This window comes from Desmodus rotundus, chromosome 8 (assembly GCF_022682495.2).
Source record: "Desmodus rotundus isolate HL8 chromosome 8, HLdesRot8A.1, whole genome shotgun sequence".
NCBI classification, from domain to species: domain Eukaryota; kingdom Metazoa; phylum Chordata; class Mammalia; order Chiroptera; family Phyllostomidae; genus Desmodus; species Desmodus rotundus.
Window position 1 is genome coordinate 124905176 of NC_071394.1, and position 27943 is coordinate 124933118.

General features: G+C 41.2%; 1 protein-coding gene across 1 annotated transcript in view; it reads right to left on the reverse strand.

Annotated features, from left to right (window-relative positions):
* SCN11A (sodium voltage-gated channel alpha subunit 11) overlaps positions 1 to 27943 on the reverse strand; it is a 75291-nt gene that overhangs the window by 25293 nt on the left and 22055 nt on the right. The window contains exons 10-19 of the mRNA XM_045200083.3: positions 27434 to 27575; positions 26634 to 26831; positions 25659 to 25832; positions 22985 to 23114; positions 21755 to 21993; positions 13793 to 13957; positions 11444 to 11812; positions 8971 to 9402; positions 3356 to 3466; positions 2497 to 2611 (exon numbers count right to left, since the gene is read on the reverse strand). Of these exons, the coding sequence (XP_045056018.2) occupies positions 2497 to 2611; positions 3356 to 3466; positions 8971 to 9402; positions 11444 to 11812; positions 13793 to 13957; positions 21755 to 21993; positions 22985 to 23114; positions 25659 to 25832; positions 26634 to 26831; positions 27434 to 27575 (2075 nt within the window). The remainder of the gene's footprint in view (positions 1 to 2496; positions 2612 to 3355; positions 3467 to 8970; positions 9403 to 11443; positions 11813 to 13792; positions 13958 to 21754; positions 21994 to 22984; positions 23115 to 25658; positions 25833 to 26633; positions 26832 to 27433; positions 27576 to 27943) is intronic.

Here is a 27943-nt window from a genome sequence, read left to right on the forward strand (position 1 = left end):
CATTAATAGCCCAACTCTTCACCCGCCGTGTAAACATGCCCCTTGACACGGGATTTTGCAATTTCTCCCACTAAAGAGGTGGGGTCTTTTTCCAAACCTTTGGATCTGGGCCCAGCAATATGACTTGACATGGCCAATAGAGCAGAGTGAGCCCCTTTGGAACCAAAACCCCAAGAGGCCTTGCATGTTTCCACTTGCTCTCCTGCAGCTTCTATAAAGGTGTATTCAGACTAGCTCGCTGGTTCCAGGAGGTGGAAAAACATGTTACACTGAGCCGAGCTGCACAGTTAAACCCATGCCAGATCAGCTGACTCCCAGTCTGTATCACTCACATGAATAAAGCCAGCCAAGATCAGTAGAGAAAACCGGCCTAATGATTTGAAGATAATGATTCGTATTTACTATTGTATGCTACTGAGATTTTGTGGTTGGTTGTCATGCAGTGTTGTGTTTAGCAATAGTAAACAGTGTCCCAAGGACTGAAGGGAACGAGGTAGGGATGGACACAGACTTTGTCAACCACCCATGGAAGAATTTAATCAATTGTCAAGATACTTACAAATAGCTGAGCATTTGGTCCCAGCACACACAAGCCTTCCGCATGAATCACATCGCCCTTTTCACCAACTCTCCTCCTAAGTTCTGTGGATGCTTACTTCATGGTGATTACAGTATTCCACTCCTTTTCTCATCATCTTCCTAAATCACTGTGAGGTCTCAGTCTGCCCCTTACCTCCTTCCATCTTTCAGAACATCAATAAATTAAGTTTCCCAAAAGTCTGTTTCTCTTATCCTACTTCTCCCTTCTCCTAGGACCCTCCTCCCCCCACTTTTGCCTTCATCTCCACTGCTGACATCCTGTGCACACCTCAAGTCTAAATGTAAGTCAAGAGGATAGTAATCTATCCCTAGCCTGACCTCTGACCCCATGGGCAGCTGCAGTATTGTCAAACAACCTGGAATGAGTTTAAAACTCATTCTTCATGTTCTTTCTGAACCTGGTCTAGTCTCAAACTTATGGAGAATTTTTAAATTTTTAGATTCAGTTATTCATTTGTTAAGTTACTTACTTATGTACTTAGCAACATTTGTTGAGCCCATAATCTGGGCCAGGTTCTATTCTCACACTAGAGATATAATACTGATTAAGTTACTGCTTTTGTTTTTAAGAACCTCATGGGGGAAACAGACACAAATAAACTCGCCTCAGTGAGTACAGGAAATAATGAAGGCATATCAGAAGGCACCACTACATCCCTCAAGGAATCAGGAAGTGCTGTATTTACTGATGGCTTATTATGCGCCAGACACTCTTCTAAGTGATTTCCATTCATTCATTTCTTATCCACAACAACACTTTGCAGCAGGTACTATTATTACACCCATTTTATAAATGAGGCATAGAGAGACTACTGAAATTAAAGTCACAAGCTAGTAAGTGGAGAGGACAGAATTTGAGCTCAGGAAGTCTGGCTCCAGAGACAAAGATCTTAACCACAATGCTATCCTGCTTCCAGAGAAGAATTTTGAGGGATGAGTTGAAGGCCTGGCAGGGGTTCTAGTCAGCCATAAATTTATAGTACAGTTCTATTGGTCAATTATTCAAGTATTAACATATCCTGACAATTGATGTACTAGGGACTATACAAAGCGGCAGGCATATTGGCTCAGTGGGCTTTCTAGGGAAGTTTACTATGGGGAACCGTTCCAAGTGTGGGAAATGTGGCCTAGCCCCAACTCGGAAAAGCCAGTGGGGACCGAGGTTCGGGGAGGTAGGACCCATACCCACGGATAGGTTCTCCCATGGGGAATCAGGCCTGCATTGTACCTAGACTGCTATGAGACTTGCTCTTGCTAAAACTCCATCACCCTGAATTGAGGCAGCAAAGGTTTACTGCATATCTTTAAAGTAACTTCCTAAAATCTATGCTAAACCTTCCAAGGATGAGTGTAACCAGTTTAACCACTTTTCCCTTTACATTTGCAAATATCCTTCCTCTTTTATGTAATTAGCAACACCCTCTCCTTTGTTTTCCGTAACCACCTAAAGAGAACCTGTGCCTAGTAAATGAGGACCATCCTCAATGTAACGTGCCCAGAAAAGCAGTAAAAGCCTGTCAAGGCAGGGGTTGGGGCCCTCTCCCCTTGGGAGAGTGGCTGCACCATCCCTTTTCCCCCACAGGACTCAATAGTCCGTGTGTATTTGTCTATTGCAGCCACAACACAGGATCCTGCTGGCCAGGATCCGTGTCAGTTTACTTGAGTTTCTACCCTGGTTTTTGGTCTCTGAAAGCTGAGCCTACCCAAATCAAGAATATCCTGAAATCCCCTTTGTCTGGACCTAATAAATGACCCCAAAATCTATGAGTGACCTCTCTTCAATTTTGTCTCCAGTAGAAGTAGAAAGAAGGTACATATCAAAACCACAGAGCTTCAAAGATAACAGAATCCTATCCAAATACTCTTTGAAGTGGACGCAGGAATACAGCCACTTACCTTTGGGAAAACATCTGTCTGGTTCCTTGTGGGGAGCGCTTTTAGGTGCCCACCTAAAGGGACCCTGCAGATCAACGGTGCTACACTCTGAGAGCACACTGACAGAGTCGGACTTCTGCACATCGGAACAAAGGAAAGGGAGAGCCATTCATCAACACCCTCTCGCTGCGTTAGTACCTCATACCTCAAAAAAGTGTGACTTTTTAGGTATGAGACTAACTAGGCAGAGGCTTCTAGGTATAAGGGGTAACAAGAAAGTATCCCTTTTGTTGGGTCCTTGGAAATGCTCTGCCAAGCCCTGACTTCAGGAGAAAATTCTCTAATTGCTCTCCCTTGGTGGAGGAAAGTGAAAGAGTATAAAGACATAGTATCTTGACCTTTTCCTCCCTTCAAATCATAGCCCTCATCAGCTCCCTAACCCCAAATAGGGAAACCAGGTGACTAGAAGAAGGCTCCTTTACTGAGACTATAGTATTCAATATTCAATTATTTCAACTTCTGGAATAATAAGTCGACAATGGTTCTCCATGATTTTTCCCTCCTGGAGATATTTTGGCAATGTCTAAAGACATTTATGAATTTCACAAACTGGGGGATGCTACTGGAATCTAGTGGTAGAGGCCAAGGATGCTGCTAAACATCCTGAAATACGCAGAACAACCCATCACAACAAAGAATTACCCTGCCCCAAATGTTACTGTGGAGAGGTTGGGAAACTTTGGTATAGACCTTTACTTAAGATGTAACTCCAGGAGTTTTCTCTGCACTGATCTGGATATTTTCCATAGTGCCTGTCTTGGAAAAGGTACATGGACGATCATGCCACATGTTCCTCCTGGAAACACCCTGGGAAAATTACCTTTCGTGGCATCTGTGCTGACAGATAAGCAGCATCTTCAGAAAACACCTCAATTTCCACACTTTGAACTCTTGGGCCGGTGGACTTGGCCTCCTGATGGAGCGCATAGACCTGACACAAAGAAGTGCAGGTGAGAATTAATATTCCTCCTGGAAACCTCACTTGAGAGGAAACAAGTTTGAATTCTCTTTGGTTTTCTGTCTGTCAAAAAATTTTTGATATTAATACTCTTTTTCTTCCTAGTTTTTGAAACTGCTCTTGGAAAACTCAACATAAAACAAATCTGGAGAAACTACTATGGAAAACAGGTAACAAAATTTATTCAGAAGTCATGTAAGCAAAATAATATGGTTCTGGTACAAAATTCACCAAAAAATTTCAGAGGTAATATATATTGTGTCCTTTCAATTCAGTAGCTAAAAAATAAATTGTTTAAAAAATGGTACTGGTATAATTAGCTACCTATGAAAAATTAATAAAATACCAGAATATAGTAAAAATAAAGTTCATAATTTGATATAAAAATAGATGAGTAGAAATGTCAGAAGAAAAATTTGGAAAATAATTTTTTATCCTTTGGTGTACAAGGCGTTGGCTTAACAAAATAGAAAAATAAAAGGCATAACAAAAATATGAAAATGTATCACTACATAAAAATAAATTTAAATATGAACAAATAAAAATAAATTTTGTCTGATGATTTGCAGGGATATCCAAAAATGGATGCGTGAGGTCACACCTTAGGTGAGGGTTTCATCCCAAAATCTACGTGAGGGTCCGTGTGGTCCTGACAGTATAAAGCCATGATGTAAGAACACGTCTCCCTTCTTAACACACACAATAACACACACAGATGCATACATAAACATGCACATAATAACAGGTAAATATGTCTATGGACCAGACACAGAACAGAAATATAAAGTAGTAACAATTGAAAGTATATAGTAGGTAATGGTGGCTAAAGGTGCTCCGTGTGAGGAGGGGAACCACAGCTATGTCTGAAGCTTGAAACTGTGGGTTGGGTTGAGGTTCTTGCCCTTAAGAGAGAAAGCCAACATAAGCTGTGGCCGATACGTGGAATTATGATTATACAAAGCTGTGCACCTAGGGAGGGAGAGGAAAACAGCCTCAGAAATAAAACCTGAGCAAAGGTACCCACTGGTTCAGTGACTGGATCTGCAATATGCTTAGTATCACTATTTGATAATAATCTCAAATTGGTGATACGAGACTTGATTCTGAAATGGATGACTAAGAAGCGTTCCTTGAAGGCATCAAAGAACCTAGACTGCAAAGAGAGTGACAGATCTTTCCACCAAAGATGAGTTTTCAAACTAATACTCCAAAATATATGATGAGACAAACATAAAATAAGTAGTAGCTGTGCCCCTCCCCCCCAATTAACTACTGGGAGGTGAATTTACTCAAGAAATAAATGAAAGTTATATAATAATCTGAAAGTATCTGTAAAATTTATAAGTTTAGGATTTAATAAAAAGATACTAAGAGTTTTACTTCTTGGACGTCAGTGTAAGGAGCTCTGTAGACTTGCTCCCCAAGAAAATAAGCATAAGTGGTGAAAAATATTTTTTAAAAAATCATTTAAAATCTCTGGAAACTGTCCTAAGGGCACCAGCAAATGAAGAAACGTTTATTTAAGAAAAGTAACAAAATCCAGTAGTAACAACAGGAACCCACGGCACTGGAGCCACGTCCTGCACTCTCCCTCCCAAGCCCCTTGCCCACTCAGTTTGATGGAGTCTCCACCTAGACAGATGTGACCGAGAAGACAGGGCTCCCTCTACTCTCAGTTCCAAATCAAGGGATATGTATTTCACCAGGAGGTGCAGGTCACCAGCTGTTCTTATCCACTCTAACACTGAGTTGAAGAGGCTAAATCCCTGGTGAATGGAGTCGAGATATTGGGCTCCTTTTTTCAATCCAGCCCCTACTCATCGGACAGAGGCTCTATTCCAGGTTCAACAGTCTGAGAACACTGAGGCCCTGACCACGCTCACTACAGCTAGCTTGGAGGGGAGAGGTTCCAAGCAGAAAGGGAAGCTGAGAAGATGGGAGGCTACTACCCCTGTGAGTACCTGGAGTAGTGGCCAAAAGACTTTGTTTGCCCAGGGTGGAAGGCAACCCAAAAAACAAGAGCTCTGAAGCTCTCTATAAAAGAACTGACTTTATTTTAAATACAGTGCAAGGAAGTTCAAGCCTAAGGATACTCCTGAAAACAATGGAGATTTTGATGGTAAGCAATTAAAAAATATGTTGCCTTCATTAAAGACAGCATACTAAACGACAGGCCAGCATGAGACACATAAAAACATGAGAAATATAAAAAACAGAAAGTAAAATATTAGAAGTAAATAAGCTAGATCAATAATAATAATAATAATAATAATAATAATAATAATAATAAATGTGAATGAGTTAAACAATCTAACCAAAAGGCAGAAACTGCTGGACTGGATAAAAAAAAAAAAAAAAAAAAAAAAAAAAAAAACAAGACTCAGTTATGTACTGTCTACAGAAGACACATTTTAAATACACATAGTTTGAAAGTAAATGGATGAAATAACATATTGTGTAAGCAGAAACCATAAGAAAGCTAAAGTGACTACATTAGTATTAGACAAAATGACTTTAAAACAAAAAAATATTCCTAGAGATCAGGAGGGATATCTTATATTGATAAAAGCATCAATATATCAGGAAGATACAACATTTATAAAGATATACACATCTAACATAAGAGCCACAAAATATATGAAGCAAAGACTGACAGACTGAAGGGGGAGAGAGATAATTCAACAAAAATAGTCGGAGACCTCAATAATCCATGTTCAAAAATGAGTATAACAACAACAAAATAAAAGACCTGAGCAACAGCATAAATCGGTTGCACCTACAAGACATCTATAGAACCCTCAAACCCAGAGAGCAAAATACACGTTCTTCTCAAGCGCACATGAAACACTTTCAGGCCAGACAGTATGCTAGGCCACGGAACAAGCCCCAATAGATTTAAAGGGACTGAAATTATACAGAGTATGTTCTCTGATTATAATGAAAATTAGAAATTAATAATAAAGACATTTGAAGAATTCACAAATATATGGAAATTAAACAAAAAAGTTCCTAAATAACCAACAAATCCAAGAAAAAAATGAAAAAATATTTTAAAAGACTTTAAGATAAATGGAAATAAAAATATGCCCAAATTTGTTGGGTGCAGCTAAAGCAGTGTTTAGAGGTAAAATTTATAAACACCTATAATTTTTTAAAAAAAGAAAACATCTTAAATCAATAACCTAAACTTCTGCCTTAAGATGCTGAAAAAGAAAGGGGAAACTAACCTAAAAGCAAGCAGAAATAAAGAATAGGTAGTTGAGTAAAAATGAATAAAATAAAATGAATTTTTTGTTAAAAATCAACAAAACCAAAAGTTGATTATTTTAAAAGGTCAACAAAATTGACAAAACATTAACAAGAATGACCAAAAGAAAAATGTGACAAGATTCAAATTACTAAAATTAGGAATAAAGATGGGATATTACTATCAACCTTACAGAAATCAAAAGGATTATAAGGCAATACTATGAATAACTGTGTATCAACAAATGAGATAACTTCAGTGAAACAGACAGATTTCTAGAAATACAAAAACTCTACCACAACAGACCCCAGAAGAAACAGAAAATCTGAATAGCCCTATAGCAAGCAAAGAGATTGAATTTATAAATGCGAAACTTCCCGCAGAGACTTCCAGTTTCTAGTCTGACAGGTCAGACACCTGGAGGTTTCCACTCCATCCTAACAAGCAAAAAACTGGACAAAGCTGGAAAATAAACAGCTCTTTTTAGATCCATGATAGAAGTGAAGTCCAAGGCAAGTGCTCCCCCGCAAAGTGAAGAGATAGACAGGCAAATATAGAGAATCACAACTTACCAGAGCAGAAAACCAGGAGCAAAACCCTCCACAGGAACCAGTGCCAGGGTGGAGAAACCTGAACTACAATGGACAAATTGCTGGAGGTTAAGTGTGGGGAAGGCTTCAGGGAGACCCATTTGTGTAGGAGTTTTACCTCTTGGAGCTCTGCCAGGTTCTCCCAGTCAATACTGGAGAAAAATCCCCTCATGCTTTTGGCAGGGGGAGGGTAGAAATGGTTTTGAAATATATGACAATATCCTGTTCTTACTAACAAGACCTGCCCTCAAGAGAAACTAGGTAACCAGAGCCTCACCTGCTGGGGTTTTATCAGGTCCTTACTGACCTGGGGGAAGGGAAATACCCAATTCCAGCCAGTTCTAGATTTCTATGTGGAAGGAGGGCAATACCCAACTCCAGCTCACTCTAGCCATTCTGCCCCACCTAAGGGGAGGGGGACTGAGAAGCACCATGAAGTTCGGAGTCCAGAGGCACAGGCTCACTGAAGACTGAGACCTAATCGTGATGGAAGGAGAGGGAGAAGAGGAGGGAGAGAATCCAACTGCATCCAACAAATTTTGGCATATTTTCATTTCCATTTATCTTTAAGTATTTTAAAGTTTCGTGATTTCTTCTTTGACTTGTGGGTTATTTAAGAATTTTTCATTTAATTTCCACATATTTGTGAGTTTTTCCCTTTCTCTTCCCCTCTCCAATAAAACTCTTCTGCTCACCCGCACCTTGCTAACTCATAACTAAAGACCTATTTACAGCAGTTCCATCTACCCAGCAGCACATCATGTCCAGCTATGAAGGAAAAATTACAAGGCATTCTAAAAGGCAAAAAATATAGTGTGAAGAGACAAAGCAGGCATCTGAACCAGACTCAATATGGCAAAGATGTTTGAATTAATCAGACCAGGAATTTAAAACAACATGATTAAAATGCTAAAGGCTCTAACGGATAAAGTAGACAGCATGCAAGAACCCATAGGCAATTTAATCAGAGAGATGGAAATTCTAAGAAAGAAAGAAAAAACAGAAATGCTAGAGTGAAAAACACTAACAGAAGGGAGGAATGTCATTCACGGGCTTATTAGTACACTGGACACAGTTGAGGAAGGGATCTCTGAGCTTGAGGATATCTCCAAAGAAACCTCCAAAACTGAAAGGGAAAGAGAAAAAACATGGAGGGGGAAAAACCCAGAAGAGAACACCTGAGGCCTACCTGTGGGGCAACAACAAAGTCCAGCATGTGTGATAGGAACTGACAGCCCTCATCTCCCACCACTGCTAACCCATGAACCCCACCACTGATCCCTGCAGAGAGTGACTGTGTTCCTACTGCTGGCCTTTTTTTCTATGCCATCCACTTCACTTTCCACATTCTCTTTCCTTGCCTTTCATCCAATCCAAATTCTTTTAGGGTGTAACCAGAGGCACTTGATTCCCAGGTTTCCCCAGCCCTCTATGATCTCGCTCCCCTCTGGACTCCTCTGAGCCCTCCCACCTATGCCACTTGTGCAGGACCATGATTCGAATAAGCCCTAGGGTGTGCGCATGGTGTTGAGGGGCAGCCGCCACATATTGTGCTGTCACTGTCCCTGCCTAGTGCAACCAGTGTCCCATGGCAACTCCAGCTCTGTACAACCATTAAGTCCACATGCGAGCCTTCCTACCTCTTTTCCAGCCTCAGGTTGTGTGACAGGCTGTGCATTATCTGCCTCAAGAAATTCATCGTCATCTTCTTCCTCTGCAAGTGGTGCCAACCGAGTCTGAGCATGCTCAACATTCAAGGGCTTTGGTGCAGAAGTTAGTACACTGAACTCCTCCCAGGTCTCTGGGCCTTTTTTCACCTCTGTGACCAGGGGAATGATGTCTTTGTTCCCTGCAGAAGAGCCTTCTGTCACCTCTTTTTGCTTTGGTAAGTTTTGCCTCCTGCACCGCTTGCGACAAAATTGGTCCAGAGTACGTATCATAAAACAAAAAGCCCAGTGGAAACGATCCAGAGCTAACTGGACTTTGGTTTTCCTGGACTCTCCTTCCAAGTTTCCATTTCTCTCCTCATTGCTGAAGGAATTGAGCAGCAAGGCAATAAAGAGGTTGAGTACCTGGGGAGGGGTTGGGATGGGAGCACAAGGAGAATGGAAAATTTAACCAAGGAAAGGATGCAATAGGTTTCCAGAAGAAATTTTTCCCAAGTCAAATGAGAGCCCTATGTCCTTCTGTCTCCCAAGAAATTTCATCTATAAAATAAGTAAGAGAGGAGATTGAGGAGTAATAGAGATAGTAAGATAAGACAAAAGAAAAACTGATGTTAACGAGTACAAACAGCCAAATTTAGCTTGTCTACATAAAAACAACACATACTGCAGACTCCAGCCAGGGTAAAGCCAAACGGTGTGACCATGTGGCACTGACAAAGTGTATTGACCATGTGGCATAATCAAGTGTGTATATTCCTTGTGAATCAGCCAGAATCATGAACTTGGACTTTTGTTGGAATTGCCCACAGGGATGGGGGTCTGATATCTAAGACTGCTGTGGGTCCTCTCCTACTTGCAGAATTTGAGAGATGGTGTACTTTGTGCAGGCTCAATAGGTCCCATTGCCCAAAATGCAATGAGGTACTGGCACTGAGCCAGAGGGGTTTGGATCAAATCTATAACTCTTCTGTTGAAGCATATATCACTTTAAATTCAGATCATCTCCACGGTTCCCTACTTAGGACTTTTGCTTACATTTTCATACCCCTAATTCTTTTTTTTTTTCAATTTTAAAATTATTTTATTGTTGTTCAATTACAGTTGTCTCCATTTTCTCCCCAGACCAGCCAAACCCACCTCCCTCCCCTGCTTCCACCCTCCCCCTTGGGTTTGTCCATGTGTCCTTTATAGTAGTTCCTGGAAACCCTTCTCCCCACTGTCCCCTTCCCCCTCCCCTCTGGCTATTGTTAGATTGTTCTTAACTTCAGTGTCTCTGGTTATATTTTGTTTGCTTTTTTCTTCTGTTGATTATGTTCCAGTTAAAGGTCACACCCCTAATTCATCTTTACCTCCTCAAACTCCTTTGTTTGTGGCTCTCAGCAGCTCAAAAATATATAGCCTTCAGGGAGAAGAGTCTTGTGGGTGTGAATGGGTCTATAGTCAATCTTCTTCAGCTTCACCATGGGAATTCCCAACTCCAGATCTCTGCTCAAGCTTTCCTCTATCTGCTAAGTCCTCCTTGCCTCTTAAGTGCCATTCTCAAGTATAATATCTTACCCAAATCCTTTCTTAATGATCGTTTCCCACTCCCACTAGTGGTATTCTGCTCTTCTGAACTTTTCTATCACTTACTGTCTCTCTACACCTCTCATTAGAGTCTTAGGATGAAACAACCATTGCAGATACCTAATTTTGCTGGCACCATAGCCCCAACTCGGTTCTGAAGAACTTTGTGCTCAGGTATCCTTGTGTGTCTCCTGTCTCTTCACACCCTCACTGGTGGACACATAATTAGGCTCTCCACAAATGTCTATGTTCCCAGCTTCAAGTAACAAACTCAAGGTAGCTTACATGATAAGGAAAAGTAATATAAGCAGAAGTCTGAGAATAAAGCAGGGAACTAGTTATGACATGAAGATAGGTGTGTTCCACCTTTTCACTCTGCCTTCCTCAGAGCTGGCTTTGTCTTACGCTGGTTCTTCATACAGTTGCATAATGTTCGCAGTTCTACCCGGAGTCATGGTCATAAAACAGTCCAGAGGAGGTGAAAGGACCATTTTTTCCCTTGTCCCTTTCTTCTCCTTCTCCTTCTTCTTCAGAATAAGAAACCTTCCTCAGTGAACATTCCTTTACATCTTATTGACCAGGTTAAGTCACAAACCCCTACCTCGGCCAATCACTGGCAAAGAGAATATGATTATCTTAGACTAATCACCTGGAGCAGAATACTTTTGGGGCAGCAGTCAACACAAGCACCATGTGACAAGGAGGTTTGGTTGTATGCTTATCATACTTTCCTCAAACCCAATTCAAACACAAATTATTAATATTATGTAACATCATAATACTATATTTGGAATGAAAATTTCACTAGTTAAATGTTGCCAAAGAAGCTAACGCATTTGTGTAGTTCCTGTATTTAGAAACAAAAGCCTAAGACACTTACCACGAGTTTTCCTATCACCGTGATCAACAGGAAGACAGCCATGCACATGTACATGTTAGCTTCCTGCATGCACTCCCACATGTTCTCGATCCATTCCCCACAGAGGATGCGGAATACCACCAGAAAGGAGTGGAAGAAATCCCCCATGTGCCAGCGTCGTGAACACGAGGTGTCAGGGTCACAGGATTTTATGTTGCTTTTCTCAGAACCAAATTTAGAGCCAAACAGTTGCATGCCAACCACTGAGAAAATAAAGACCACGATGGCCAGGACCATAGTCAGGTTTCCAAGGGCTCCGACGGAGTGGCCTATTATCTTGATCAGCGTATTTAAAGTTGGCCAAGATTTGGCTAACTTGAAAACCCTCAGCTGTAGAAACAGACAATGAACAAAAACGGAAGAAAAGCCAGTTAAGAACAAATTCTATCTGTTCAGCCACAAAACAAATGGCATACTCCCAATCAAAGCCATATCCATACTAAAAGTTGTCACCAACTCCATATCCCTATCTACTTACTACCCACCGGCACCTACTTTTTGTTTTAAAAATGAAATTATTTTGTGCTAATTATTTTAAAATGATAAAGACTTTGAGGTTATAATGATGGAGTTGAACATAAATGTTTGTTATATAAAATATGTGTCAGAGGTCAAAAGCTCAGGTCTGAGGGCCAAATCCATCCCATTGCCTATTTTTGCATGATCTGAGAGGTAAGAACATTTTTACATTTTTAAATTGTTGGGAAATAATCAAGAGAAGGATATTTTATTACACATAAAAACTGTATGAAGTTCAAATTTCCATGTTTGTAAAGTGTCATTGGCATTCAGCCACACCCATTCACTCTCAAATGTCCATGGCTATATTTGTGTTAGGGTGACAGAGCTCAATGGGTTTAGACCACATGACTGCAAGGCTGAAAATATTTACCAACTGGCTTTCTACAGAAGAAGTGTGCTAACTCCTGCACTTTGTAGGTGAGATCACAAATCTCGCCTGAACTTCATGACAGGGAGGAGTGTCATCTGATGTTCTATACCCGGGAGAGAAAAGGCAATTAGCTACTCAAAACATTAAAAGGCATACCACTGTAATTGAATAACAATAAAATTTTTTTTTTAAAATACACACTTTTTTCCAAAGTGAAATTTTCTCCATGAAACCTTACAGATATTTTAGGAGACAATAACTTTAGAGAAAACACAGTAATTTGTTTCATAGGTTATTTCTTATATTCACTTTCAATGTAAAAGTACTTCATACTTTGGTTTAAGTCCAAAGTACAATCCTGCTAAGTACCAACTCTTTGGGGGTAGAAATACTGCAGGTAAGTAAGTCTTATGTCCCAGGAGAAAGACGACCACAGTCCACTCAGAGTGGAGCTAGGAGAAACTGTGGTTCTGGTCTTGTAAACAGACAATGCCAGAGTTCCTTGCCTAAGCACATGGCTGAAATAAGCCTAAACTATAGTAAAAATGAATATAATTTTGCTCACCTGAGCACCATAAAACTTTAGCTGAGCAGCCTAATAATGCCTGACTTTGAGTGGTATGTTCTTCTAACATATCCCAAGTATAAAATGTACAATTACTTAGGTAACTTCGACTTACTCTATAGGCTTAGAAATCCTATCGATGCCAAATTAACCTTTGAAAGAGGACAAAAGGCCACCTTTTGTGGTTTCCCTATTTCCTTCTCAGATGTGTTTCTCTAGAACTTTCTGTCCATACCTCCCATGGGCTTGGTCACACTCTACTTTGCCTTATGGTCATTTCTGGACCCATCTTGTATCATCCCTGGACTGCAAACCTCCTTGAAGATACTGCTTTCCTCCTTTCTGAGCTTCCCTTATGTCAGCTAACACCAGGTACTCTGCAAGGTTGCCAGAATGCCTCCCATGGTTATGGCACGTGGAATGTGGCACTGGCAGCGTAAGGAGGGACTTGTAAGAAAGCACCTGCCAGCAGCACCCATCCACCTCCTGGGCTCTGCAGTCCAAAGCCCCTTGATGAGCCCTGAAGGGAGGGTGCATGGCTCAGAGCTCAGTGGGGAGGGTCACACACAGAGCAAAGAGCAGAGTCTGACACTGTAAAACACAATTTTGCATCTAGTTGTCTAAAGCATCATTTTGGTAGGGTGGAGGGGGGACTAGGGTATAGCTGAGAGAAGACCCCCTGGGACTCCAAAGGGTGTGAAAGACCCCAGTGGGAGGAGGAGTGCATTTGGGGTTCTCCAATTAAGGCAAGATGAGTTCAAGTTTAATCCAAACTAGTCACTGAACTCACTGAAGACTATTTTCAATCTTGACTGCTAAGTTATTCAGCAAAAGAAGAAAGCAAGAGCCTTACCACTCTTATGATTTGGAAAAACTTCTGTTGAGTCTTTACCACATCTACAAGACTCAGAAGAGCAATGATGCTGTCGAAAATGTTCCAGCCTCGGCGAAAGTAGTGGTAGGGATCGAGCGCGATGATTTTTAGGCACATTTCTGCCATAAAAATGCCAGTGAAAACCTACAGTGAGACACAGAAAAGTGGGAAAAGGAAGCTTCCTATTCTTGCATACACTTTTAAGAATAGTCCCAGGGAATTACAGAAGCTACAAAGAAATAATATGTATTCCTGAAAAATAAACATTTAACTGCTCTAGCAGGAACCTCACCCCCTTCCACCATGTACAGTCCAAAGTTACCAAGCTCACAGACATCTCAGGATGTATTTCTCATTCTGTTGAAAATAGGCAAAGCTAGCTTCTTGGTAGATGGAAGAATGATAGAAAACGTCAATCAATTCTTCTGAATTCTTTAAAATACCAATAAAAACTCCAAAAGGGGGAACTACACAACAGTTTTAAAAAATTAAAGATAAATATCCTCCATAAACCAGAATCCAGTAGAGGTTCACCTAACCGCTCAATCTTAACACCTTAATCAGAAAAAAATTAAAAAAGGGCCTAGAGTAGAGAACTGGAAAACATCACTAGGGGCAGAAAAGTGTCCTTGAGGCACTCACTTAGAGGATAAACCTTAGATTGATTATGGTTGAAAGGAGGATTGGTAAATCGGAATATAATCCTAAAACCTCACTCAGAATACAGGGCTCTTCACTCCAGAAAAAAATATCAAAGAATTAAAAGGAGAGGTGGATGTTACCAAAAGTGCTAAATTATGTCTTTTTGATGGGTAAAAACAATCTTTGTCTTGTTTTTGATAATTAGGTAAATGCAGACTTAAGAAACTTGTAAAATGTAGCTAAATTCAAAACCAAATCTATCTTCTATAGCTCTGAAGAAGATAAATCAAAGCATCTCCTCATAGCAAACAGCACATTTCATCACACACATACACAATAAAGATGAGAAAAACAACAGTATAAAAATTATAAGGTAATATACAATAAATAAGGGTAAAAGCCTTTAAAAATGTTGTCAGTTAAAAGACTCTCCTCTACAATTCTGGAAAAAGAAAAACAACTCGTTAATGACTAAATCTCCCTACTAAAAGTAACAGATGATCTGTTTTTATAAATAATTCAATTACTTATGACTTATTTTTTAAAATTCCTAAAATAAAATGACATAAGTTAAAATGGATAAAGGATAGTCAAATAAAAAGAAATCATGAGTGGCCAATAAAATTCAAAGCTTATATCGATCATTTCCCTTTAAAAATTGCTGCCAAGGGAAAAACAGGAAGTAACATACAAGGGAGCCCTGATAAGACTAGCAGCTGACTTCTCAAAGGAAACGCTCCAAGCCAGAAGGGAATGGCAAGAAATACTCCAAGTAATGAAAACCAGAAGCCTGCAACCAAGACTACTTTATCCAGCGAGGCTCTCAATTAAAATGGAAGGCCAAATAAGGAGCTTCCCAGACAAAAGAAGCCTCAAAGAATATACCTCCTCTAAACCAGCTCTGCAGGAGATGCTAAAGGGCTTGCTTTGAGAACAGGAAGAAAAACAGTGAAAGAGAGAGGAACACAGGAACAAAAAAAATGGCAATGAATACTTATCAATAATAACCTTAAACATAAATGGATTAAATAACCCAATCAAAAGACACAGAATAGCACAAAAGACACAAAAGACACAGGATAAGAAAACATGACCTACACATAAGCTGCCTACAGGAGACCCACCTCAGAACAAAACACCTACACAGACTGAAAGCGAAGGGATGGAAACAAATATTCCAAGCAAATGGACAGAAAAAAAAGCCAGGGTAGCAATACTCACATCAGACTAAATAGACTTCAAAAAAAGAGCCATAAAAAGAGACCCAGAAGGTCACTTCATAATTCCCAAGGGAAGAATCCATCAAGAAGACATAAACATAGTAAATATATATGCACCCAACATAGGAGCACCCAAATACATAAGGAAAATGTAGGAGGACTTCAAGAAAGATATTGACAGCAACACAATTATAGTAGGGGACTTTCACACCCCACTGTCAAAAATGGATAGATCTTCCAAACAAAATATCAACAAAGATATTGTGGCATTGAACAATGCTCTAGATGAAATGGACTTCACTGAAATATATAGAGCCCTTCACCCCAAAAAGTAAAATACACATTCTTTTCAAATGCACATGGAACATTTTCAAAGATAGACCACATGATAGGACACAAAACAAGCCTCAACAAGTTCAAGAAAATTGAAATCATACCAAGCATTTTCTCCAACCACAAGGGACTGAAACTAGAAACAAACCTCAAGGGAAAAAACCTCAAACACTCAAAATCATGGACATTGAATAGCATGCTATTAAACAATGAGTGGGTCAAGAATAAGATTAGGGAAGAAATCAAAAGGTTTCTGGAAACAAATGAAAATGAACTCACAACAATTCAAAACCTATGGGACACAGCAAAGGCAGTCCTGAGAGGGAAGTTCATAGCAATACAGGCCTACCTAAAAAGAATAAACAACCTAAACCTATGCCTACAAGAACTCGAGGAACAACAACAAAGAAAACCCAGAGCAAGTACAAGGAAGGAAATAACCAAGATCAGAGCAGAATTAAATGACATAGAGACTAAAAGCACAATTCTAAGGATCAATGAATTCAGGAGCTGGTTCTTTGAAAAGATAAACAAAATCGACAAGCCTTTAAGCAGGTGCATCAAGAAACAAAGAGAGAGGACCCAAAATAAATACAATCAAAAATGAAACAGGAGAGATTACAACTGATACCACAGAAATATAAAGGATTGTAATAAATTACTATGCAGAACTATATGCCAAGAAATTTGAAAACCTAGATGAAGTGGACAAATTTCTAGAAAAATATAATCTTCTAAAACTCAATGAAGTAGAAGCAGAAAGCCTGAACAGACCAATAACACCTGATGAAATTGAAACAGTAATCAAAAAGCTTCTGATACACAAAAGCTCTGGACCAGATGGTTTCACAGAAGAATTCTACAAAGCATTTAAGGGAGAGCTAACCCCCATCCTCCACAGATTATTTCAAAAAATTCAAGAAGATGGAAGACTCCCAAATTCTTTTTATGAGGCCAACATCATCCTAATCCCAAAACCAGATAAAGACATAACAAAGAAAGAAAACTTCAGGCCAATATCGCTGATGAACATAGATGCTAAAATCCTCAACAAAATATTGGCAAACCGCATCCGGCAATACATTAAAAAGATCATACACCATGATCAAGTGGGATTCATCCCAGGGATGCAAGGATGGTACAATATTCGCAAATCGATAAACATAACACACCACATAAACAAAAGCAAAGACAAAAATCTCATGATCACATCAATAGATGTGGAAAAAGCATTTGATAAGGTACAGCACCCATTTCTGATAAAAACACTCAGCAACGTGGGAATAGAGGGGGCATTCCTCAACATAATAAAGGTCACATATGAGAGACCTACAGACAGCATCATACTCAATGGACAAAAACTTAGAGCTTTCCAACTAAGGTCAGGAACAAGACAAGGATGCCCGCTCTCACCACTCCTGTTCAACATAGTACTGGATGTCCTAGCCACAGCAATCAGACAAGAAAAAGAAATAAAAGGCATCCAAATTGGAAAGGACAAAACAAAACTGTCATTGTAGATGACATGATAGTATACATAGAAAATCCTAGAGACTCCACCAAAAAACTATTTGACCTAGTAAATGAATTTGGCAAAACAGCTGGATACAAAGTCAATACTCAGAAATCAAAGGCATTCTTGTACACCAACAATGAAACATCAGAAACAGAAATCAGGAAAAAAATCCCATTTGATATAGCAACAAGAAAAATAAAGTACCTAGGAATAAACCTAACCAAGGAGGTAAAAGACCTGTACTCAGAAAACTACACAACACTGAAGAAAGAAATTAAGGAAGACACAAACAAATGGAAGCATGTACCATGCTCATGGATTGGAAAATCAACATCATCAAAATGGCCATACTACCCAAAGCGATTTATACATTCAATGCAATCCCTATTAGAGTACCCATGACATATTTCACAGCTATAGAACAAACATTTAAGAAATGTATATGGAACCATAAACAACACCAAATAGCTGCAGTAATTTTGAGAAAGAAGAACAAAGCAGGAGGGATCACAATACCTGATATCAAACTCTATTACAAGGCCACTGTAATCAAAACAGCCTGGTACTGGCATAAAAACAGGCACATAGACCAATGGAATAGAACAGAGAGCCCAGAAATAAACCCAAGTCTCTACAGTCAATTAATATTTGAAAAGGGGGCAGGAGCATAAAATGGAGCAAAAATAGCCTCTTCAACAAATGGTGTTGGGAGATCTGGACAGCTACATACAAAAAAAATGAAACTCGATCACCAACTTACACCATACACAAAAATAAATTCAAGATAGATAAAAGATTTAAATATAAGTTGTAACACCATAAAAGTCCTAGAGGAAAACGTTGGCAGGAAAATCTCAGACATTCCACGCAGCAACATTCTCACAGACACGTCCCCTAAAGCAAGGGACATAAAGGAAAGAATAAATAAATGGGACCTCATCAAAATAAAAAGCTTCTGCAGGGCTAAAGAAAACAGCATTAAAATGAAAAGAGAACCAACTGTATGGGAAAACATATTTGCCAATGATATCTCAGACAAGAGTCTGATCTCCAAATTATATAAAGAACTCACACGACTCCACTCCAGGAAGCCAAACAACCCAATTAAAAAATGGGCAAAGGCCTTGAACAGACACTTCTCCAAGGAGGACATACAGAGGGCCCAGAGACATATGAAAAGATGCTCAGCATCACTAGCCATCAGAGAGATGCAAATTAAAACTACAATGAGATACCACCTCACACCGGTCAGAATGGCCAACATAAACAAATCAACAAACAAGTGTTGGAGAGGATGCAGAGAAAAGGGAACCCTAGTACATTGTTGGTGGGAATGCAGACTGGTACAGCCACTGTGGAAAACAGTATGGGATTTCCTCACAAAACTAAAAATGGAACTTTCTTTTGACCCAGCAATTCCACTGCTGGGATTATAGCTTAAGAGTCCCGAAACACCAATTCAAAAGAACCTATGTACCCCAATGTTCATAGCAGCACAATTTACAATAGCCAAGTACTGGAAGCAAACTAAGTGCCCATCAGCAAATGAGTGGATCCAAAAACTATGGTACATTTACACAATAGAATTCTATGCAGCAGAGAGAAAGAAGGAGCTCATACCCTTTATGACAGCATGGATGGAACTGGAGAGCATTATGCTAAGTGAAATAAGCCAGACGGTGAGGGACAAATACTATACGATCTCACCTTTAACTGGAACATAATCAACAGAAGAAAAAAGCAAACAAAATATAACCAGAGACATTGAAGTTAAGAACAATCTAATAATAGCCAGAGGGGAGCGGGGAGGGGACAGTGGGGAGAAGGGTTTTCAGGAACTACTATAAAGGACACAAGGACAAAACCAAGGGGGAGGGTGGAAGCAGGGGAGGGAGGTGGGTTTGGCTTGGGTGGGGGGGGTGGGGGAGGAGAAAATGCGGACAACTGTAATTGAACAACAATAAAATAATTTTAAAAATAAAATAAAAATTGCTGCCTACCCTTGACCAATACCACACCCAGTGCCTAAAGGCAGGCAGTGTCACCTGTTCTAGTTTACCAGACTGATCCCTGTCCCCTTCTGACACATTTTCTTCCTCTTGTCTCCTTCAGGCTTTAGGTGTCTAACCCTACAGTCTCCCTGATGCCTTTGGGACTTGGTTTTGAGACCCAATTCCATTGCTGTTCATAGCCTCATAGGAGCTCAATACACTCCCCTGATCCAAGCAACCGTGAAGCCTAGAGAGTCCATTTCCAAGTCCATTCCCAGAGAACTCCATAAGCCAGCTCAATCCTCATCCACCCATCAGAGGAGAGAAACTTGAATATGTTCTTTGGAACTCGAGGCTCCCAGGCTTCCCTCCATCAGCACCAAAAGGGCATGACAGATGGAGCTGCTGCTTCCCTTGTTTTGTGTGTCTGGAGAGTGTGCACATGGAATGGAAGCACAGGCTAGGTACTCAGCTCTACATGTGTCTCATTGATTTCCAGGAGTTGGATGCAGCTGCTGCCTGTGTCCTCAGGGATATCAACAATGTCCCTGTGTTTCCTTCTGCCTTTGGAGAGGGTGAAGAAGAAAGTCACTTAATTAGCCAGCTTCTGACTGCAAAATGCAGTTTCATCTCTACAGCTAGGATGCCTCATCAATGGGAAATCTGAGAGGAGGGCTTTTGTCATATCCCACAGTTGGATGAGCTGATGAAGTGATGGACAGACCACTTTGCAAATTCAAAGCCCTGTCCAGGGGTGTGACTCTGGGTTCTCTGGGTATTATCTGGAACTTATCCAAAAACTCTAACCACCAGGAGGTGCTGAAAGATGGGTCTGCTGACTCTGTTAAGGCAGGAAGCATGGCTGTGAAGGTAGAGCATTCTGCTTCCAAGTGAAACACCACCATCATCCCATTTTTTGGAATATCTGAGCAGGAGACAGCTGAATGCACTAGAGCCCTGAAGACCTCAGCTATCAGAAGGTACGGTGTGTGTTAGGTGTATCATGCAGCATGGAATCTATTCTGATCCATGCACACCCCAGAGGGCACCTCTTCCCAAAGGCAGTATGGGGAAAGGAACTTAGACACGGACTGTCTGTAAGGAGAACCATCCTGGTCTTGTAATTTAGTCTCCCTGTGGCCCTGTCCTCCTGGGAGGGATGTGGGACTGAGAGTGGGAGCTACCCATCTCCAGTTCTACACCATCCTAAATTTGATGCATAAAGTAGCTCCGTGAACCAACTCCTGATTCAATAGGTAAAGCAGATTCTCATCAGTGTAAAAAAATAAATTAAGAAATACATACATGCATGCCTGCCTGCATGCATCCATCCGTCCTGCCTGGAAATATTCAACAATGCTAAAAATGATTATCTTTGCTAGTAGGACCATAGGAAATGAGTTTCTTTGTATTTCCTTTCTTTGTATTTTCCCTTATTTTTAAATTTTTTTTAAAAAGTATTCATTGCTTTTTTAACTGGTAAAATAGAACAAAGCTTTAAGAAGAAAGGACTAGACATTCTGGTAAGATTTTTAGTCCATTAACTCATTAACTAATTAGGGTAGAACATTCAGTGGGTAATTATTTGTTATTCTGATGTTTGGGAGACTAATTTGCCTTTGGGGAAGAAAAATGTCTTCTTCAGGAACTATGAAAAATTTGTTCTCTTATCTTAGTTTTCCCAACTAACTGAGACTAGATCCATCCAATGAGAAACACTGAAGCAGGCCCAAGTCTGGAACCCTGCTCCTACTCTACCCTACCAGCTCCAGACACCCCCTTCCTGGAAAGTAACAACCCCGCCCCACCTCCCACGAGCTGCCTGGCCGTGACTCATCTTTCCAGGGGAATAATACCTAGTAATGGCAGTCACATCACATTATTTTGTGACAAATTTTGCCGTCAGTATCCCTAGGGACCATGGGTAATGTTTTCTTAATTATCTCAAACAGTTGACATTTTAAGATGTTACTTGCTTCTGGCTTACCACTGGATGACTCTTTAGTCATTACTAGATGACTAAAAAGATGTTTTAATATAATAGAGGGGCCAACACAGGGTGCCTGAGAAATTACTGAACTGGGTAAACACAAAATCGTAAAAGTCATCTTTTTCCACTACTCCATTTAAGGGGACCAAAGACTTAGGATAGGTTGGGCCACTTAGAAAATGTTTAGACTTTCAAAGAGAATTCAAAGTTTGAAATATCTTTTACATTTTAAAAAAAGCCCAAGGTTACCAAATTTCCTGTTTTCAACATAGAAGAAAAACCCTTGGTCATCTTGTGATGCTCCAAGGACAAGAAGACGGTGTTGACTATGATGCAGACGGTGATGGCCAGCTCAGTGAAAGGGTCGGTCATCACGGTTCTCAGGGCGTTCTTAAAGCGCAGCCACTGGGGGCTACAGTCCCATATGAGGTATTTGGATGCCAGGTTTTCCCCGCATGGGAGGCAAGGCTCCTGGGATTTTTCTTGTTCTGGAGAAGGAGAATGAAAGAGCAGTTGAGAAATTATCCCTGGACCAGTCTGGCTGCGCTCTGCCTCAGGGCATTCCTTCTTCCCTCTTTCCTAGGGTCTCTTGTGTCACAACATGATCAGTTAAGAAGGGCACTGACTATACAGCCAGAAAAGTTTTCCCCATGCAACTTCTATGTGATACAGTCAAGTACTTGTATACAAGTCTTTATACTTATGCTATGAACCCATGAGAAGAGACACAGACACAAGCCCATGTTACGTTCACTCAAGGCAGACCATGCTGACAGCTGTAACAGAGGCACAAGAAGCTATCAGGGCTCAGGGGCAGGAGAGACATTCAGACAGGAGCATCTATATGCACTGAGACAAATGGCACTCTACCAGCTGGTTGCGTTCAGGTCAGAAAGCACCTCTGAGCTCCCTGGCACCATTTCAGGGACTCAGGCAGGCCAAAGGAGGTGATGAAATAGACACAAAAGTGCTAAGCAACCCATTTGACACTCTCCTTGCAGGGACTTGAGTCCTTCCCTTGAACACCAACACTGTATTTGGGTCCCTGTTACCTTCTGTTAACCAGGTCCGTCAGATAGACCCAGCCTGTCTACACAGGCCTACTGTCCATGCCAGATTCCTAACTCCAACTTCAAAGGCAACTGCCACCTACTGGAAGCTTCTATGTCTCCTCTTCTTTGGCTGCCTGACATTGTCACTGAGACCTCCTATGACTGCCTGGCCTAATCAGTAGGTTCCATCTGTGCTCTTGGTCCTATCTAACCAGTCCCCACACTACCCAAGTGCTCAGGGTGGGCCTATGTGGAAGACCCACTTCTTCCAAACCACTTTGCTCACATGCTCCAAAAAGGTATGGGAAATTGCTCTTTGCAAGAAGTCCAGCGGGTGGCAGAGGGCTTCTGCAGGGGCTGAAGAGAGGGAGAATGGAAGGACAGCATTGAAGTAAGGCTCTCCCTTGGGGTGGGCGGCAGAACTTACTCTGCATGGTGATGGTAAGGATGCTGACAGCACTTAGCGCCCTCTGCCTTTGAAAGGGGTCTCCATGCTCTTCAGAGAGGTCCACGGACAGGTTCTGGGACAGTCGTTTGGTTTGCTCTAGGAGGTGTGGCTGCAATAGAGGACATGGTGGACCTTCTGGGGAAGAAGCTGCCCCTCCTCAAAGCTTCACAACTACTGAGTTTCAGTGCCACACACAGCAAAGATGTTCAACATTTTATAGAGGGTGACTCATTTCAACATCACGGCATGGCAAATGTTCAGTTTTCCCATTTCATATTTAATAAATGAGAGAAAGATGGTTTGACCACTCATGTTTCTTATATATGTACATTTCTAGAGGCCTACCTACAGAAATTTTTCTTTCTCTGTGATTTATTCATTGTCAACAAAAGCAAATGAAATTTTACAAAAACAAATGTTCAGGGTATGAAAGCAATCAAAAGTCTAATTTGGAAGCAATGTTAGCAAGAGGGAGATGAATTTTAAAAGATGAATTGGGGCAAAAGAGTAAAGTGCCTGGAACAGCTCCCTAAATAGATGTTGAAACAGTTAGTAACGGGAAAAAAAGCAGTCAAAATAAATATCACAAAATTTATGTACTAAACCTCAAGCACTCTCTCAGGCTGTGCCCAAGAGCTTATTGACTCTACCCTACCTACAATTCTGAATTCTCTGGCGATTAAAGGACATAAACTTTCAGCTATCCAGGAAACTTGAGTGTCCATAATGACTTATTTCCCAAAAGTTCTGACCAACCAGAGCCCCAGAGGGAATGACTCCTCTGTGATAAGCTATTCTAAAGGCAACCTATAATCTTGCTATAGCTATTTCCTGTTCTAATTAAAAGGGAAAGACACTTTATATTAGGTGTCTGGGTTCTTCTCTTTGTGGAACAATGAGAAACTTCAAAATATAAATAAGTATTTGCGATATCTTCAATATGCTGTGGTCTGACAGCAAAGAAGTCTCCCAACCCTGCTGCTCCATCAGAAAACTGCTCCCAGGAGTGGACATGGTCCATCCACCTACTTCTGCAAAGGCCCCTCAACCCCCTTCCCTCACCCCACCCTCAGGCATGCACACGTACCTGCTGCCCACTTCATCTCCCTCCTACCTCAGGATTGGCTCTAGCCCTTATTCCCTGGCCTGTATCTTCAACGTTTTCCCCGTTTCTGCCTTTGTTTCTCAATTAAAACATGTTTAAACATTGCCCACCTTAATGATAAGAATAGCTATTTTTTCTATTGCACATCCCCCTGTAACTTCATTTTTGCATATCCAATTGACTATTCAATATCTCTACTTGGATGCCCCATAAGCACCTCAAAATTGACAGTCCAAAACTGAACTTGCCATCCTCAACATCCCCAGAACAAGTTCCTTTCCTGTTTCAGTCAATTACCCTCCATCAAGTCAACCAAAGCCATAAACTGGCCATCATCCCTACCCTCTATATCTAGTCAATTGGTCAACTGCCAAATTTTATCTTCTGAAATTACTGTAATGTGTTAACCTCTCTCCATTCTCCCCACTCTAACCATAGTTTAAGCCACTGTCACCTCTTACTTGGATTACTGCAACAACTTCTTCATTGGTTGACTCTAGTCTTGCCTTCCTCCAACCCCCTCTCTTCAATGCAAATCTGTAAATCTGGTCATATAACTCTTTTGCTTAACCCCTTGATCACGGTGTAAGAAAGTAAACTCCTTAGCTTGGTTTGAGGGTCTTTTGTGAAGGGCTCCCATCTCACCACTACAGCCTGTTGTAACCCACCCCTCCAACCTCATCAAACACACATAAACACACTTGCAAGTTTTCTGCAGGGTCGTGTGCTCCTGTTCTCCTTTGCTTCCAGGCCTTGGCCTTTGCATGTGCTGTCCACTCTTCCTGTAGTGTTCAATTCCTCCTTTTGCCACTGCTTCCTCTGGAACTCTTTTCTGATCTACTGCCCTCCCCTCAGCTCCCACCAAGTCCGGGTTGGTTATCTGAAGAAGATGCTGTTGCTGGTCCCACCCATATGTCCTTGGGCCTTACCTGAGGGCTTGCTCTGGTGACCCCAATCCCCTCTGCCCTACTGCACAGCAAGTCAGAAGTACAGGAAAGTTATTCTCTCCTGATGCCAGCAGTCTTGAACCAACAATGGACCAAAGTTGGCATACAAATATTCTAGAACCCCCACTCCAAGTATCTTTAATGGCAACTGGCTTGATAGTACACTTCAAATGACGACCCTCTCTTCCAGGTATCACTTCTCTCCTCCCCTCTCAGTGCTTCCTGGCATCGCTTTCTAAGTAATCTACTTGCAGTCCAATGTCTCAGGGTTTGCTTGAGAGGGAACGCTGCTCTCCCAGAGCAATCATCATGGCAGTCATCACACTGAATAGCAACTGCCTCTTTTTAACTGTGTCTTCATCATTAGTTGTTTCTCTTGTACATCTCATGCACGCCCAGTACCTACCCCAGGGCCAAGCAGATAGTAAACACTGCCAACACTTTAAATAGAAGTTTGTAAATAAATGGGTAATTGAATAGACACATGGGTGAAAGAAAGGATGTGCAAATGAATGAGTGGATAAATGAATAAATGAATGAATGAATCCTTTCAACTAGGTAGACGACTTGACCTATCATTAATTCCTGGGCCAATACTTACCTGTTTTTGGGAATCATGGTCAGAATCTGATCCTGGAACCTGTTCTTTCCCAGACTCTCTGAAAAAGAAGGACTTCCTTCTCTTACTACCAAATAGCTTTCTCTTCTTTGGAGAAAAAGATGATGCTTCAAGGGAATTAAGTGAACTTCTGTCAATTCCCATGGCAACCAGAGCCTTAGAAAATGAACAAAAGTAATTAATGAACAGATTATACCCCGTATGAAACACTGCAAATCACCTCGACCTTACTGAGCTTTCTCTCTGCTTTTCCGGTAGCACTATACCATGTAGACTGCTCATCACCTAATTAGAATATGCTGTCGCTGTCATTATATATCTGGGAACATGTCCTGTTTGCCCACGGAAACTGCAGCCCTCAAAGGCAGGGTGAACTCTTTCACAGCTCTGTGTCACCAACCCTTCACACTGTGTTCAGTATGCACTGGGCACTCAATAAATGTTTGTGCCTGTGATGCAGTTATTAAGTGCATACAATAGATTTCCCTCAACAAGACTCTGTGGAAGGTGAGAAGCAGTATAAAACCTGATCCCTGCCCTGAAAATCTTAGAACTGAACTGGGGAAATGTAAAGATACCAGGAAAACAATGAGAATGGCCTATATATTTGACAAGAATTTCAAGAAGGGAGAGATAATCAGGGCTGTTGTCTTGAGCCACCATGATTGACCACATAGCCAATTTGGAATCTGTCCTAGAAGGCTCAAGGTTCAGAAGGTCAAAGAGCAACGAAACAGGGTTCCCTGTTCCCAATAGCCCTGTGCCTAGACATCTCAGTGAACAATAGCAGCAGAACCAGTCTGCAAGGGGTTTAAATTCTCAGAAAAGCACCAGTAGTAGGGAGCCATGACCAGGCCTAATACAGCACGGCTTCTGGAGTACCCCTATGAGCTCAGATCCCATGGCTTCTGGAGTACCCCTAAGCAAAGCCCACTCTCCAACCCCAGAAGCCCCTACCTCCTTTTCCTCTTTTAACAGCTGCTGGGCTTCCTGGAACATCTTCTCCTTGGCCTCCGTCTCAGCAGCTACATTCCTGTTCTGTTCCTCATAAGCCATGGTGACAACAGCCAGGGTTAAGTTAATGAGGTAGAAAGAGCCCAGGAAGATGATCACCACAAAGAAGAAGACTGAGAAGAGCCCCGAGGTACGCAAGGTCTGCAAGGGATAGAGCATACACACTGGCATCGGAAGCCTTCTGTCACCAGGGGTCACCAGGGGTGACCATCATTTCAAGCAGAAATTGTATGGTGCCAATTGGTCCTCCCCAGCAGTGGTTGGCTCAGCTACCCACAGCATCATCTACAGCACCCCCAGTCACCCAGAGACTCCTGATACCCTATCTCTCAGGGAGGAGATACCATCTATATGTTCCCGTGAAAGTCTCGGTGAATTTCCTATAATTTTCTCTGGAGTATTTGCATTTTTAAATTAAAAACACCAGAGTGATAGCAATGCTTCATGAAAACTGAAGTGCTAGTGGTGGAACCTCAGGCAGGCAGGAATCTGGAAAGACGTCGAATTTCTAGGAAGAGAGGTGTTTATGAACTATTCTTCCATATAACATGTTCATATTTTTTTTGATGCTTCTAATACAATTTCTAAAGCATAATCGAATATTACCACTGTTAAGGATGAGGAATAGATGACAGCGGTGAAGAATAGATGGTAAGTTATAAATAAATGATAGACATATTGAAAGAGTGAGGGGGGAGGGAGAAAAAGAGGGGAAAGAGAGAGAAAGAGAGTAAAAAAATAACCTGTCGATAAAGCTTCTCCCAGGAATCTTGGGTCATAAGCCGGAACATGGCAAGTAAAGACCAGCCAAAGTTGTCAAAATTTGTATAGTTATAGTCAGGATTCGTTTTGGTGTTCTTGCATTCATATTCGGGGGAACAATTCCTAGACATGGGAAACAAAGGAACAGAGAAAGAATAACATTCCCTATAGCCCAGCTTCCCTTTCGCCCCTGGCCCTGGTTCTTCCAAGGCCCACTGATGCACACCCAGAAGCCCTGTGTGAGCACAGTATTTGTGGAGTGGTCTCTAGTGAGCTCAGTAAACCTTGTATTTCATTAAAACCCATTACATCTTGTGATTTGACCTAATCTGAGCCTGTGGTCACCACAAGTAGCATCAGAAAAGCCTTCCCTGCTTTCACAAACAGGGTTACATCCCCTGTTATCTCTCTCAGGATCTCAGTACCTTATAATACTCCTCACACTTTCAAGGGTTTACTCTACATCCCTCTTCACTGCAAGGCGTCATCTC